General features: G+C 38.1%; 1 protein-coding gene across 6 annotated transcripts in view; it reads left to right on the plus strand.

The window, feature by feature from the left end:
- The window catches only part of LPGAT1 (lysophosphatidylglycerol acyltransferase 1), a 128,243-nt gene that overhangs the window by 102,992 nt on the left and 8,161 nt on the right, over positions 1-17,090 (plus strand). For all 6 annotated transcript variants that reach the window (NM_001083756.2, XM_059875486.1, XM_024976434.2 and 3 more), the window contains one exon: positions 15,306-15,412. In NM_001083756.2, the coding sequence (NP_001077225.1) occupies positions 15,306-15,412 (107 nt within the window). The remainder of the gene's footprint in view (positions 1-15,305; positions 15,413-17,090) is intronic.

Consider the following 17,090-nt stretch of genomic DNA (forward strand, 5'->3'; position numbering starts at 1 on the left):
TGAGTTTAAACAGCTTAAATGTGTGTAATAATTTTTTTAGTATAAAATCTAGAATAAAGTAGAATATAAGTAATGTATTCAGTTCAGTTCAGTTGCTCAGTCATGTCCGTCTCTTTGCGACCCCGTGAATCGCAGCACGCCAGGCCTCCCTGTCCATCACCATCTTCCGGAGTTCACTCAGACTCACGTCCATCGCGTCAGTGATGCCATCCAGCCATCTCATCCTCTGTCGTCCCCTTCTCCTTCTGCCCCCAATCCCTCCCAGCATCAGAGTCTTTTCCAGTGAGTCAACTCTTCACATGAGGTGACCAAAGTACTGGAGTTTCAGCTTTAGCATCATTCCTTCCAAAGAAATCCCAGGGCTGATCTCCTTCAGAATGGACTGGTTGGATCTCCTTGCAGTCCAAGGGACTCTCAAGAGTCTTCTCCAACACCACAGTTCAAAAGCATCAATTCTTCGGCGCTCAGCCTTCTTCACAGTCCAACTCTCGCATCCATACATGACCACAGGAAAAACCATAGCCTTGACTAGACGAACCTTTGTTGGCAAAGTGATGTCTCTGCTTTTGAATATGCTCTCTAGGTTGGTCATAACTTTCCTTCCAAGGAGTAAGCGTCTTTTAATTTCATAAGTTATTCAACATATTGAGGTTTCAGATCACTTTTCTCAGTAACTGTAACTAAGTAATACACACCTAAGTGGTACACACCAGGTACTAATGATGCAGGTTTAGAGGTTTACCACCCTCAGCCCCCAAATTACTCATCTGAAAGTAAGGTCATTAAATTGCCTCTTGAACTGAAAGTGACTTTTTTTAATAGCAAAAGGAAACATTGTCCTGTCTTTAGTTTTTCTTATAGAACTTTTCCTTATCACCATAGTTATCACTCATTTCACCTCTAGTTTTGCTATCTAATGATTCTCTTCTTTCTATCTACTTTTCTTGTCATCTCTTGTTTTTTACTGCTTTGCCTCTGTGCCCTAGCTTTACTCTGGAAAAGTCTGGATTTTTTCAAAGCTTCCAGTTGGAAAATGGAAAGTTACCCATTAAATTTAACCTTCAGGTTTTTAGTTCTGCTTGGCTGTTTTTATTGATGTTCACCACCCCCAAGTTATTTTTTCTTTTCTGCCCCAGCAGTTTTGTCTTTCTTCTTTAAGAAAACAAAACATTTTAGTTTGACACAATTCAGGATGCTGACATTAAATAAGTGGTCTTAATTTAGATTTGACTGTATTATGGATTGAATTCTGTGTTTCTGTAATGAAGTTGATTTGAAAGAGGTGAATCATCATTTCAAATAAGATAAAATCTCCATCCTCTACTTAGAAGATATGCTTAATTTCATCTCAAATTTTTATAAGAAGTTATACATGAAAGAAATTTTTTACTGTTAACACAGAACCAAGAAGCTAATAACCTAAAATCTAATTTGCTAAGTTATTTTCATTGTATGAATCTGGAGAGAGTAAGCTTTGGAAATGAAGCTCTATCCTCTCTTCCTTGACCCTCTGGGGGTTCATCTTTTCTTTTTCAGATTTCTCTAGAGTCAAGCATAGTTACTGCCACTGGTATTCAAAAAATGCTTTTTGTTTTCTAAGGAAGTTTTGTTGGAAATATTATAGCTTCCAAATTAAAAAAAATTCTTAGAGTTTAAATTTTAATTGAATAATGGTTAAGCATAACTCTCACTGATCAGTATTTATATTTTATATTTTATAGTTACTTAAAGTCATTGAATTGGATCTGTAAAGTGGAAAGGCTAACTAGGTCTTTTTGTCTAACTTTCCATTTAATACAGGAATACACACACAGACACACACACGCACACACACAGATTACTTAAATATAGACCTTCTCTAGAATCCTGTTTTTAGTCTTCTCTTTTTTCTCCTGTGAAAGAGGTTCATAACAGGAGAGTATGTAGAAATGGAGCCTGTGTAGATGTACCTCTGGCTCTCAGTCTTTCTCCCAAGTTCCACATCCTCACTTGGCTTTCTTTCCTCCACCTGGATACCCTGTCTTCTTTGAACCTCATATGTCTAGAACTGAACTCATTTTCCTTCACACAAACTTGTTTCTTTCCTTTTGGGGTTTATGTTAACATAATTCTACCCTCACCCAGAATGAAAATTTTGGAGTTTTTTGACTCTTCCACTTTAAAATTTTATCCTTTTTCTCAAATTCAGCTGCCAGTTCCTATGAAAGTTACTTCTGTAATGTTTGTTTCTGTTCTCTCTTTTTATCTAAATGCCATAACCTAGCTCAGATTTCAATACTTTTTACCTAGAATATGTCTGCTTATTAAATATTCCCTTTATTGATACTGATACTTTACCCTATCTTTTTTATTTCACTGCTATTCTCCTTTTCCTAAAGCATGGTGCCTTTTTTTCCCCTTTGTTTCTTTCTTGTTTCTTTATTCCTTTGTTTCTGTCTTTTTTCTTTACTTTTTTTGTTATAGACATTAGTGGAACACAGCACAATTTGAATGAAATCTGTAGATTGTAAATTAGATAATAGTAGCAGTGTTCATTTCCTGATTTTTATCATTGAAGCATAGTTATATGAATGACTGTTCTTGTATTTTTAAAAAACATTCATGGAAGTATTTTAGGGGACACACCATCTATAACTTACTCTCAAAAGTTGAGGAAAGACTATATAGATAGATAGATCAGGAAAAAATATATATGGAAAGATGATAAAGTAAATATGAGAAAGAATGATATTTTAGGAATCTGATTGAAGCATATATATGAATTCTTTGCAGTATTTTTGTAACTTTGCTTTGAGTCTGAAATTATTTCAAAATTAAAAAAAATTTTTTTAAGTCTTTAGAGAGATACAGAAAAATCTCTGTACCTTCTCCTCAGTTTTGCTGTGAACCTTAAACTACTCTTTAAAAAAGAAAGTCTTAACAAAAATATTAAGAAGTCATTAGACTCATTGAAAACACAGTAATGATTCTCACCAGTGTTATATTTTGCTTACTGGATAGTTCAGTTCATTCAGCAAGCATTTGTGTCTCAAAGGATGCAGCACAAAAAAGATATAATGAATAAATTTGAGATATAAACAATGCCATCTCATTGTTTATGCCCTCAGTGGCATGTTGGTTTGCTATAGCTTTGACTGTTACAAGGAGCAGGACTCAAGTGATGCCTTTTCCATGTATCCTGTATCCTAAGTAGACATGCACACCCCTTCACTTAAACTTACCCAGAAATTCTTTAAAGTCCTTATATAACCACATTCTGGTTTTAGAGTATTTACTTTTCTTGTTTGGCTCAGTTGTTCCTGAACATGAAGGGAGGCAGTGATCTAGGTGCTGAGTATTTGCTATCTTTCTTTAAACATAAACCTTAAAGTCACTCTGAATTCTCTCCTGTGTGATCCCAGGTTTGCTACCATAGAGCCTTGATTTATTCCTCTACTGAAGTGAGTAAAAGTTTATATGTGAGTTGCTCAATTATTTTTTCAGATAGCTGAGTGGCTTAAAAAAAAAAAAACAAAAAAACTTTTCTAGTGGATCCAGGAGGAAGCTCTAAATATTATTCCTTAGTATGTTGAGGATGAGGCCTGAGCAGCTTACCTAAGGACGATGACTCAAAGCAAAACTGGGAACTGAGTACTCAGAGATATTCTGATGTGTTAAGTTTGACAGGATCTGTTCTTGTCCATAAATCTATTTTTGGTGACAAGTAGTTTCCGTATTTCTGAGCTATTCTTGTCATACTACCCTTGTGTCAGTTAACCATGTTGTGTTGTTGATGGCTGTCTACAGATGCACCTCATCAAGTTTTACCCTGGCAGATTACTTTGAATTTAATTAAGTTCAGCAAATTTGAGTTTTCACAGAGGAGCAGGCACTGATTTATACACTGGATATGCAAAGATGAGTATAGCACAGTCTGATAGAGTAAACAGACGCGTAAGAAAATAAACAGAACATAATCTAATAAGCATAGTTACAAAGGGCAGAGTTGGCACCAAGGAGGAATTACTAACTGCAGGAGAGGAGGAGGAAGTCAGAGAGAGAACAAAGGTAGAAGAGAGCCAAGTCCTTGTCTTTCCTGTTAGGAAGTTGATGAATACATTTTAAATTGGACAGTCTAGCATGTTATATAAGCAATGTGGAAGTGAACAGCAAAATAAAGTTGAAAGAGGTTGTATCTGGGAAATAGGTATCTGAGGAGGGAAAAAATAGGTCTATTATTTTTCACCACGAACCTAATAGTACTCTGACTCTTGAAAACTACATGCAAGTCCTTATATAGTGAAAGTTGCTCAATCATGTCCAACTCTTTGCAACCCCATGGACTGTAATCCGCCAGGCTCCTCTGTCCATGGAATTCTCCAGGCAAGAATACTGGAGTGGGTTGCCATTTCCTTCTCTGAAAATCCTAATATAACGTTTACCATATTCTGATGTTAGATTATTTACTTTCCTTGTCCCTCTGCTAGATTATTTGGTTTAAGAAAGCATCAGCAGTTTATCTTCTTCAGTGCTTATTGGCTCCTAACATACCATTGACATAATTGAATTGAGGGTTTAGCCATGTTGTTTGTTAGCTCACATTTTGGAGTCTTTGTGGCATGAAAATTCAAACATTCTAATGAGAAGGTATAGAGGTGTCAGCTGCCAAGCATTATTTTATGTCTTTTTTTTTTTTTTTTAATATAGTTTATCTAGTGATCCTAAATCTGACCCTATGCTTTTTGGTGGAATACTCTGTATTTAGGAGCACATTCTAGATTACTATTAAAAAGAATTTTTATTTCTGGAACACTAGGAGCCAGTTTCTCAATTGGATAACTATTGCTATTGCAAAGGTTTATTTCTTTATATCCCACAAGAACTCCTTTTATTTGATTCCAAGAGGACTGGTATTCAGTGCATTTGACACTCTGCCGTATTAGGAGATTAGTCATTTTAATATTTAATCCCATGGTGACCAAACAATCAGACTAATAGCTGTTGACTGCTCTTGAGCGAGCATTTGGTCTTCCCTCCTGGCTGCCTCTTAAAGCAAGAGAAAGTCCAAGCTATTCTAGGCAGATGGTAGGGTAGATTTTCTGTTAAAACATGGCCCCACTCCCTGACACTCACCCCATTTAAAGCAATAGATACTTCACCAACCTCACCACAGTCTTTCACGAGTTAAGTTGGTAAACCCAAACTTCCTCTTTCAGCCTTATTTTTAATGTCACTTTCCTCCTTATAAAGATGTTTTAAAAACTATTTCCAAGTTAGCTCTTGCTAAATTATCCTCAGGTTGATTAGACCTGCTTTTTTATTTATAGAAATAGTGTATTTTTAGGGGCTAAAAAGTGATCTAGATAACTCCCCAAACCATTTGACTGTACTCAGTGTGGTAGAGGTAGATAAAGAGTTTAAAGAACACCACTTATATCACAAAACTGTGTTAAGACAGTATTAAACTATCTAAAAGTAAGAAGTCAGTAATTTCTAATACCATTCATTTAAAAAACAAACTTTGATTTTTAAATTTAAATTTTAAAACATTCCATGAATCAACTCTATTTCAATTAAAAAAAAAAAACACTTCAATGAAAGAAACAAATAAAACATCCCTCTAGTATCAGGATGACTAACTGATTTTCCTAAAAATCCAAATATTAAGGACATTTAATTTGAAAAAAACAAAAAGAAACAAATGATTAAATTTCCTGAGTAGTTGAATTTCCTGCATAGCTCTGGGCATCTCTCTTGTGTCCAGCACTGTGCTGGCTTTATTTTGCTGGCTTCTGCCCCATACGTACATAGTTCAGGAGTCACCCAGAAATTCAAGTGGGGAGCAGACTCAGAAGGCATGGTTCCCACTCAGTGCTTACTTCTGTCTGAGATTCTTCACTTTTCAAATGTTATGGTCACCCTAATATCTGTCCTCTGATTCTTCAATGAGTGAGATGACATGTTCTTATATAAGTCTTGATTCTTTGCGTGGCACTAACTAGGAACTATTTTGAGGTAAAGAGCTGTAAAAAATGGAAAACACACCTACTTTCCTGTTTCTCCTACTCTCCTGTCTTTCCTGACTCTCCTCTAATATCCGATTGCTTTTAGTTACTCTCCAGTGCCTTCCACTAATTACTTTTTGCATTTTGTCCAGAATTTATAACCATTACCTGTGAACTACTCTACCATTTCAAGAAGCAGAACTCCTCTTGTTTTATTTTATTTAAAACACTTATTTTAATTGATATTAAAAAGTCACAGGAGAGGTGACCTTTAAGAGGTGGAAGAATAGGTTTTGCTCCTAAGGGTGCCCTTGTTAAACTTCCCCGGCCCTTATGCCTTTAAAGTTGTACTGCGTTGTGCCAGTGTAGTGTAGTGCCAGTCGCGCAGTCGTGTCTGACTCTCTGCGACCCCATGGACTGCAGCCCGCCAGTCTCCTCTGTCCATGGGAGTCTCCAAGCAAGAATACTGGAGTGGGTTGCCATGCCCCTCTCCAAAAGATGTCAGTGCTCAACAAATTCATCTAAATAATTCACTAAGTGAAAGTTGCTCAGTCGTGTCCAACTCTTTGCGACCCCATGGACTCTTCAGTCCATGGAATTCTCCAGGCCAGAGTACTGGAATGGGTAGCTGTTCCCTTCTCCAGGGGATCTTCCCAACTCAGAAATCAAACCGGGGTCTCCTGCACTGAAGGCGGATTATTTACCTTCTGAGCCACCAGGGAAGCCCTAAAGTGACTATAGACATAGGCTCTGAAGTCAGATGGCAGTGCTAATGTGTTTCTCTGTAAGTAAGACTCGGAATATTTGTATTAAGGTTAATATTGAAATGAAGACATAAGGTGTCTGTATTCTTAAAGAGAGCTCATAGGTGGATTCCTAAGAATGTGTCCCCAAATTGGCATATCCCAGTTGTGAAAGGCAGAGGAACCAGAGATCAAATTGCCAACATCCGTTGGATCATAGAAAAAGCAAGAGAGTTCCAGAAAAGCATCTTCTTTATTGACTAAGCCAAAACCTTTGACTGTGTGGATCACAACAAACTGTGGAAAATTTTCAAAGAGATGGGAATACCAGACCATGTTACCTGCCTCCTGAGAATCTGTATGCAGGTCAAGAAGCAACAGTTAGAACCCAACATGGAACAACGGACTGCTTCCAAATTGGGAAAGAAGTATGTTGAGACTGTATATGGTCACCCTGCTTATTTAACTTATATGCAGAGTGCATCATGTGAAATGCTGGGCTAGATGAAACACAAACTGGAATCAGGATTGCCAGGAGAAATATCAATAATGTCAGATACACAGATGACACCACCCTTATGGTAGAAAGTGAAGAAGATCTAAAGAGCTTCTTGATGAAAGTGAAAGAGGAGAGTGAAAAAGCTGGCTTAAAACTCAGCATTCAAAAAACAAAGATCATGGCATCTTATCCCATCATGTCATGGCAAATAGATGGGGAAATGATGGAAACAGTGACAGACTTTATTTTCTTGGGCTCCAGAATCACTGCAGATGATGCCTGCAGCCATGAAATTAAAAGATGCTTGCTCCTTGGAAGAAAAGCTATGACCAACCTAGACAGCATGTTAAAAAGCAGAGACATTACTTTGCCAACAAAGGTCCATCTAGTCAAAGCTATAGTTTTTCCAGTAGTCATGTATGGATGTGAGAGTTGAACTATAAATAAAACTGAGTGCCAAAGAATTGAAGCTTTTGAACTGTGGTGTTGGAGAAGACTATTGGGAGTCCCCTGGACAGCAAGTAGATCAAACCAGTCCATCCTAAAGGAGATCAGTCCTGGATGTTCATTGGAAGAACTGATGCTAAAGCTGAAACTCCAATACTTTGGCCACCTGATGCGAAGAGCTGACTCATTGGAAAAGACCCTGATGCTGGGAAAGATTGAAGGCGGGAGGAGAGGGGGATGACAGAGGATGAGATAGTTGGATGGCGTCACCAACTCAATGGACACAAGTTTGAGCAAGCTCCAAGAGTTGGTGATGGACAGGGAAGCCTGGTGTGCTGTGGTCCATGGGGTCACAAAGAGTTGGATACGCCTGAGTGACTGAACTGAATTGAGCTGTGAAACACTGCTCATCATCTTCTACAACCTAAATCAGAGCCTTCAGATTTCGTTCTTCTCCAGTTTAAAAATCTTTCTCTGAGAAGCATTCTCATAAGTTGCTAGTAGGAATATAAATCGGTATAATCTTTATGAAGATAATGTAGCAAAATCTTTCAAAATTAACCTTTGACTTAGCAGTTTCACTTCTGTAATTTTATCATATAGATATACACCTATGAATGGGCATTTGCACAATGCTGTAACAAAAAAATGAGAAACTGTCCATCCGTAGGGTGGTTGTTATTGTTCAGTCACTAATTGTGTCAGACTCTTTGCAGCCCAATAGACTGCAGCTTGCCAGGCTTTGCTGTCCTTCACTATCTCCTGGAGTTTGCTCAAATTCATGTCCATTGAGTTGGTGACACTAACTATCTCATCCTCTGCTACTCTCTTCCCCTTTTGCTTTCGATCTTTCCCAGCATCAGGGTCTTTTCCAATGCGTTGGATCTTCACATCAAGTGGTAGAGAATAAGAGGAATTTACGGCTTACCATGTATGAAGAAATTACAATGAAAGTAGAAAATATTTTTAGCAGAATGATTGTGAAAATATGATCTATAAGAATTTATGGGGTACAACTTAATCTGTATTAATCTGTATTTTAGAGGAAAATGTACAGCCTTAAAAACTTCTGTTAGAGACTTCCCTGGTGGCACAGTGGATAGGAATCTGCCTGCCAGTGCAGGGGACACAGGTTCAATCCCTGGTCTGAGAGGGTTCCAGGTGCCACGGAGCAGCTAGGCCTGTGCACTACAACTACTGAGGCTGCACTTTGGAGCCCTTGAGCTGCAACCACAGAGCCTGCGTGCTTTAACTGCTGAAGGCTGCGCACCTAGAAACTGCACTCTGCAACAAGAAGAGCCGCCCGGGGAGCCTGCACACTGCTCTCCACAACTAGAGGAAGCCGGCGTGAAACACTGAAGGCTCAGCACAGCCAGAAATAATAATATAAAGAAAAGCAAAAAGAACACTTCTATTAAAAAAGAAGACAGTTAAAAATCAGTGATCTAAATGTCTATTTTAAGAAGTTAGAAAAAAAGAAGCAAATGTAATCCTAAGATAGTAGAAGTCAGGGAATAATAAGGGAGAATTTACTGAAATAGAAAACATACAATAGAAAGAAAAATGACATAAAAATTTTTATTTTTTGAAAACATTAACATGATCAGCTTCTGGCAAGACTGATCAAGAAAAAAAGATCAGTGTTGTCGATAGCAGGAATGAAAAGGGGAACATTACCTCAGATTCTGTAGTCATTAAAAAGGAAAATTAAAGGATATTAAGTGCAGTTATTCCAGAGCATCCAAAAGAGGAAATACTTCCTAGCTTCTTTTATGAGGCCAGCATAACTTGGATACCAAAACCTGAACCAAAGATATTATAAGAAAGGAATATTTAAAGGCAAATCTCTTACATGATTATGGATATAAGAGTAACCCAGCAAAATATTTTAAATTCATCATATTATGTACTGAGAGCATATATTTCAGGAATGAAAGTTTGGCTCAACATTCAAAATAAGTTTGGATTTTTAAATAAAATCACTTACTAAATATAAATACCTATTCATGATAGAAACTCTTTGTAGATTTTTAGAATAGAAAGGACTTTCCTCATTCTGATAAAGGATATCTACAAAATTCTTCAGAAAACACCATATTAAAGGATGATATTCTGAAATATTTCTTTCCAAGATCAGGAATAAGATAATGATGCTTTTTAAAAATAAAAAAGAAACTTTTTATTTTGTATTGGGCTATAACTGACGAACAATATTGTGATAGTTTCAGGTGGACGGCAAAGGGACTCCACTGTACTTATATATGTATCCATTCTCCCCTAAACTCCCCTCTCATCCAGGCTGCCACATAACATTGAGCAGAGATCCCTGTGCTATACAGTAGGACCTTGTTGATTATCCACTTCAAGTATAGCAGTGTGTATGTGTCAGTCCCAAACTCTAAGAACGAAGCTTTTTATCACCACTTTTACAATATTGTATAAGAGGACCTATAATATGCAATAATGAACCCACTGAATAGAAGATATTAACAGTACATTTATCTGATAAAGGGCATGTGTCTGTAATATAGAAATAAAATCTACAAATGGAAAAAATATCTAAAAGTCATCCCTTTAATTAATCACATTAACAGAAGTAGGAAATTATATAAGCATTTCAACAGATGGAAAAAATTGATAAAAGTGCAACTCTTATTCATGATAAAAAAGAAAACTTTTAGCAAATTGTGAATAGAAGGGGATTTCTTTAATCTGATTAATGTTATCTACCAAAGAAATCTACAGCAAGCATATTAAATGGTAAACTACTGAATATTTCTCCCTGAAAAATCAAAAATGAAAGGCAGGGTGCTCATTATCACCACTTCTATTCAACATTGTACTAGAGGTCTTAGAAACGTGATAAGAAAATCGGAAGTGTAAATATAGAGAAGGTAAAAACAAAATTGTCATCATTTGCATTAATTCATCTTCCTACCTGCAAATTAAGATTATAAAATAGTTTGATACAGACATTCAGTCCTTACATATAAATGACTGTTTCATGCAACCAAGTACCCAAAGGGACTTCTTAGGGGAGAAAAGGAGTTAGGAAAAACTACTTCACAAAACTGACTTTTGTTTTTAATTATCTCCCTCTTAAAAACTCACTTTAAGTGGAGATCCAGGCTTGAGATAGGGTGCTAGGCCTTTTGTAACTGACGAGCAAATATACAGGGGGATGAGAAAATGTGAAGTTACTATTATCTGGTGAACACTGAGAACATTTTTCCACAGAAATGTGTTTGTCTAATGGTTCATTCTGCAGGATTTCATGTACAGTGTAGGGGAAGTAGTCTGCAAGCACTCTTAGGAGCTTGTGTATCCTCAGTAACTTCCCTCATAGGAATCTGCTTTCTTAGTTTAAATGGGGAAAGAAGAAGGAGACAATGGAATTCTTGGACTATTATTTCTAATTTGAGGGTTTCTTATAATTCAAAGATAGAAATTATCCTTTGAGGAGAAGGGAAAACACACTTGTTTAAATATCCCACGGACTCTTCCTCTTGAAATTTTCTCTCTCTGTCTCTACTCCTCTGATTATATAAATTTTGATATTAAAAGAACTCTGTCAAGAATTCATTTTTATAATACTTGTAACAGCTGTCCTTTTACATTTATATGGCTGGCTTGAAGCTGGCTTTTTTATTGCCTCCATGGTGTAAAAGATACACACACACACACACACACACACTAATATGTGTAAAGCTGGCTTGGGACCTGTTACTTTATTTACTGCTCTTTTTTCCAACATCCCAGGTTTTGTTGCTATTGTCATTCCTAGTGTTCACCCCATCCTTGTGAGTTTACCCTTGAAAAACCTCTCTAGTATTTTACTGGGGTTTTGGAAGGGCATGAAAGTGGACTTGAGTTGAGTCTACTCCCTCTTTTGAAAAGCCAAGAGGTTGGCAGCATCAGCACCTGTGGAAATAAGGTGGAAAGTTGCTAAACATGGGAAGACTGGTTGAAATCTGTTTAAGGAGAACTGAGAACCCCAGGGAGAAGGCAATGGCACCCCACTCCAGTAATCTTGCCTGGAAAATCCCATGGATGGAGGAGCCTGGTAGGCTGCAGTCCGTGGGGTCGCTAAGAGTCGGACACGACTGAGGGACTTCACTTTCACTTTTCACTTTCATGCATTGGAGAAGGAAATGGCAACCCACTCCAGTGTTCTTGCCTGGAGAATCCCAGGGACGGGGGAGCCTGGTGGCCTATCATCTATGGGGTCGCACAGAGTCGGACACGACTGAAGCGACTTAGCAGCAGCAACAGCAGCAGCAGCAAAGAACCCCAGAACCCCCATCCTGCATGCCATTCCTGGGCTCTTGTTCTTTCCCTGCCCTAGCAAATACTGGAGGCCTGCTCTGGAACCCCAGGTGCAGCTGAGGCAGAGGTCCCGTAATGAGACGAGAATAGCAGGGTTAGGTGACGTCTGTGTGCTGAGTGTTGAGACTCCCAGCCCTCACCTTGCTCTGCTGCCAGAAAACTAGCAACAAGGCCTTTCCTCTCTCTTAGCAGGAAATTCGAGGATCTTTCTGTGAGTAAAGGGCGAATTCAAGAGGAAAGACCAATTTAAATGGCCCAGTCAGATAATCCTCAGGGTGACTGACAGTCAACAAACTCCACTCACAGGCAGAGAACTTTGAATCAGCTGTGTAGTCCCACATCTGTAAATGTGCATGAGCAACAGAGAATCCCCAGATAACTGGGAATCTGATCAGCCTCCACTGTTAAAGATGGAGACAAAAACGAACATAGGAGGGTCATGTGAGAAACAGACTGTACGGCTTCCAAAATCCTCATGGTACATGAGAGTTCATTAACCCTTTTCTCTATTTCTGTGAATGTTTTAAAATTCCCATGATAATTGTTATAGAAATGAGATTCTCATAGAGATGAAATATTGTAACAATAATAGCATTCTGTAAAAAAAAGGAACACTCAGATCTCTCAGAAACTAAAAGTATGATAAAAAAAAAAAGTAAAACTCAGTAAAAGTTTGAAATTTAAATAAGAAATCTCTCAGAAAGGACAAAAAAACAGATGGAAAAAAAATGAATTTCAACTCTGAATCCTATATCTAGTCAAATTATCAACCAGATATGAGGACGGAAAAAAAGACATTGGCAGAAATGCAAGATTTCAAGTGCCTTTTCTCAGGAAACTACTGGAGGGGTGTACTCCATCAAAATGTGGAGTAAACAGAGAAGTAAGACATGAGATACAGAAAGCACTAAATCCACGTTAGGAATATGAAGACTCACCAGGATGACAGTGAAGGGCCTTTGCAGGATGAAAACTACAGGCAACACATCCAGAACCTTGCTGAAATTTCCTCACGAAAGTGAAATTGAAAGAATGTCTAATGCATGTGAATCCCTTGGGAGGCGATCTAGACCCGAGTCCATGTGGCCCACTGCCTGGTTTTTAAATAAAGTTGCATTTGAACACAACTACACTAATTTATTTATACCTTGTCTGTGACTGCCTGCACACTACACAAAGCAGAATAGAATAGTTGTGACAAAGATCTTAATAGCCTGCAAAGTCTAAATATTTTTTCTCTGGCCCTTTAAGGAAAAGTTTGTCGACCTGATCTAGAGATTTGATTTTATTTCATTGGTCCATAGTTTATGGTTGAATTAGTTATGTCTACCTAGGAAACAATGCAAATTGCTCAGTCTAGGGAGAACAGAAATTGGAGATGAGAGGAAACATAGCCTTGATTTACCGCCTGGTTTACCTTTGAATGGGCTTCCCTGGTGGCTCAGAGGTTAAAGCGTCTGCCTGCAATGCAGGAGACCTGGGTTTGATCCCTGGGTCAGGAAGATCTCCTGGAGAAGGAAATGGCAACCCACTCCAGTATTCTTGCCTGGAGAATCCCATGGACGGAGGAGCCTGGTGGGCTACAGACCACGGGGTCAGAAAGAGTCAGACACGACTGAGTCGACTGAGTGACTTACCTTTGAATATACTTACATGATTATAATAATGTAAATATCAAATATTGTGATAATTAAAATGACCATACGAGTGCATGGGAAGATGGAAAGGATGTGCCTGTGTGGTGGGTTGGGAAGAGAAAGGAGCTTAACCCTCATCTGTGATCGTCAGCGAGTGAATGTGTGAAGTCGCTCAGTCGTGTCCAACTCTTTGCGACCCCATGGACTGTAGCCTACCAGGCTCCTCTGTCCATGAGATTTTCCAGGCAATAGTCCTGGAGTGGATTGCCATTTCCTTCTCCAAGGGATCTTCCCAACCCAGGGATCAAACCTGGGTCTCCTGCATTGTAGACAGACGCTTTACCGTCTGAGCCACCGGTGGACAAAGTGTATCATCGTGATTTTGTTATTGCTTCTCACAGTGTTCCCCACTTTCATTTCACATCATTCTAGAGTTCTTTTCTGTTAGCCAGGCTTTTTTGTAGTCTCTTCTTCTTTCCCGGTAATTACTTGCTTCTTTATATCCTGGTTTCCTTCTGTTTGGAAAATACATAGTAAGTGATTGAAGGGGAAAATGTGTAGTTCTCCACTGAAAATTAACCCTCCACCCCACCCTACCCCCATCCTGATTTTTAAAAAAAGGTTTACATTTACAAAGATTCAGATGAAATTTTCAACTCTTAAAAAGATTCAGATGAAATTTTCAACTCTTCTAAAACCAGAAGGACACACCTGACTTTAATAGTTTTCTTAGCTGAAATTGTAGATGTTTTTCTTCAGTTTAACTTATGAGAAAAGATTATCTGATGCATTTTGTGTTCAACTTCCCCTTTAGTGGTTTATTTTTGTCTTTTTCTGCCCATCTGTCTACTAATAAAATGTGAAATAAAATACACCTGTATTGCTACTTCCCCATGGAATGACCCTTTTCTGTGTGTTAAAAGGTGGTCTTAATACTTCCTATGTTCCCAGATTATACACAGGACTCAGCTGAAAAATTAAAAAAAAAACAAATCATAAGCCCTAAAACTAAAGAAGCAGCAGTGCTAAATACTAAGAGGGAAAAATCCATTCCTCTGGGGAAGGAGAAACAAAAGGCAGAGGAAGTAGGGGCTGTGTTTTTCATACAAACAAACGTTTTGCAGACTTTAAAAACCACACCTTTATACTTTTGATGAAGAAATCAAGAACACCTTCTTCTCACAATTGGAAAACAAAAAAGGAAAGAAACACTTGTTCAAGGCCCCTGTTCTGTTCTCACTTGCAGTAGATATATGTCACTCATCATCCCAGTCTAGTTCCTGTTGAGTAAGGACAGTCACAGAATCCTTCAGAATCATGTTCCAACAACTACATTCAGTCATGAAACCAGTATTTCTGATATAATTAGCAAAAGGGCACCAATTAATACAGATTCTGTCTGGTTCATAGATATTCCCAACAAAGGAACATTGCTAAGATACATTATTTGGCCTAACGTTTGAGTATTCTAAATGTGTTCTAAGAAAGCTGCATTCTAAAACTTCACTTGTTCCAAAAAACATTTCTACTTAAACCTACAAACATGGAAAGACAGGTATTTCTCAATAATTTTTTGTAGATATAGGATACTCTAAAGCTAAGTTGTGGTTCTGAATGATTTTGACTTCTGAATTAAAGTAGTTTTTGCTTTTTTTCTGACTCTTGATAGAATCTTTCCAGTTAAAGATGTACCCCTGGAGACTGATGACCTTTCTGACTGGCTCTATCAGCGTTTTATTGAAAAAGAGGACCTCTTATCGCATTTTTATGAAACAGGTACACAGAATCCTATTACACATATTCCTGAAGTTACTGATGGTTTCAAAGATATATTTTAAGGGAGATAACCATTTTTCAATTCTTCAGGCACCCTAAAGGAATCAAAGTATTTCCATATTTTAGAATTTCAGCTTAAAACTTTTATAAAGACAAATAAATGCATGTGAAATTTATCCAGGCCCTTACTTGATCAGCCAGTGTGGAACAGTCAAATGATGAGTAAAACATCATACAAACATCAAGTTCAAGAGAATACAACTCTGTGGAAGACTGTAGACATACCTCTGTGATTATATGGTCTATTTTAAGAAATAACAAATATCATTCATGTTTTGATCCTGCACTTGATTGTTTGACCATCACCATGCAGTCATTTTAGATTATTTTTAACTGCATTTTCATGTGCTTATTCTTTTCTTTATGTGGAGGGATAACATTTACATTTTAAGTCTTCATAGATATAACCTTACTACTTTTCTCCTAGGGAGAAAAAGGTCTATTTACTCTAAGATACCTTTTCTGTACTCAATATTCTGTACTTTCTATGACAACTACAGTGAGATGAAAAACACAGAGAAGGGAAGGAGAAGAGAGGGAGGAAACCAGGAAGTTGGGGAAGCAGGAACTAACCAGCCTGGAGCCCCAGGCAGACCCCAGGTTTTCACAGACAGCCGTGCTGCATACCTGTTTCCAGAGCAACAGGAGTAAGAAGATGAAGAGAAACATGTCCCGGGTCTGAGGATAGCCGTGGGGTTTTAGATGAATAGAGGCCCAGTTTTCTTCCCATCTAGGCTTTTTGGAGACAGAATTAAAGTAGATATTAAATCAGTCTATCAAAGGTTTAATACTCATAATGTTAGTCGCTCAGTCATGTCCAACTGTTTGCAACCCCATGGACTATAGCCCCTGAGCTCTTCTGTCCATGGGATTCTCCAAGCAAGAATACCAAAATGGGTTGCCATTCCTCCTCCAGAGGATCTTCCTGACTCAGGGATCGAACTAGGGTCTCCTGCATTGCAGGCAGATTCTTTACCGTCTGAGCTACCAGGGAAGCCCCCCAGTAGTCATAAGCAAAAGCTGCTACTGTTAATTATCTTTAAGGCTTTTGTGTTTGTATTTAGGATTGTTTCACTTTATCCTCAATGAGACTCCTTCCTCATCTTAACTTTCCCACCCGGGGACTTTGGAGTCATGCATATTAATATGACAGCAGCAGGACGTTGTCTGTGCCATTAAAATGCCTAGTAAGGCTAGTTGAACAACATGTCCCTCTCTGCTGTTTTGCATTCCTTGATCTCCAGGATTTTCTTTCAGGATAAGACAGGTGGATGTATTGGGGAGGCCAAAAAGCTTGTTCAGGTTTTTCTATAAGATGTAATGTAAACCCGAACAAACATTTTTGGCAAACCCAACATAAGAAGGCATCAGGTGATTAAAAGGCCAGCAAGGTCCCTCTTCTTATTCATCTCAATCTCTTTATAATATTTGGCCTAAATAGTAGCAACAATAATAGAAACTCTTTTTAAGAAAGCTATTTGCATAACAGACCTTGAAACTTTAAAATGTTCTCTGTAAATTGTTTGTGAGAAGCAAATCCTCTTTCGAATCAGCTTACCCTAGGGGATTATCCTCAAGAACAAAGACTATTTGGAATGCTGAAGAGTGTTTTCAAGAT

Source organism: Bos taurus, chromosome 16 (assembly GCF_002263795.3).
Source record: "Bos taurus isolate L1 Dominette 01449 registration number 42190680 breed Hereford chromosome 16, ARS-UCD2.0, whole genome shotgun sequence".
In the NCBI taxonomy this organism is placed as follows: Eukaryota; Metazoa; Chordata; class Mammalia; order Artiodactyla; family Bovidae; genus Bos; species Bos taurus.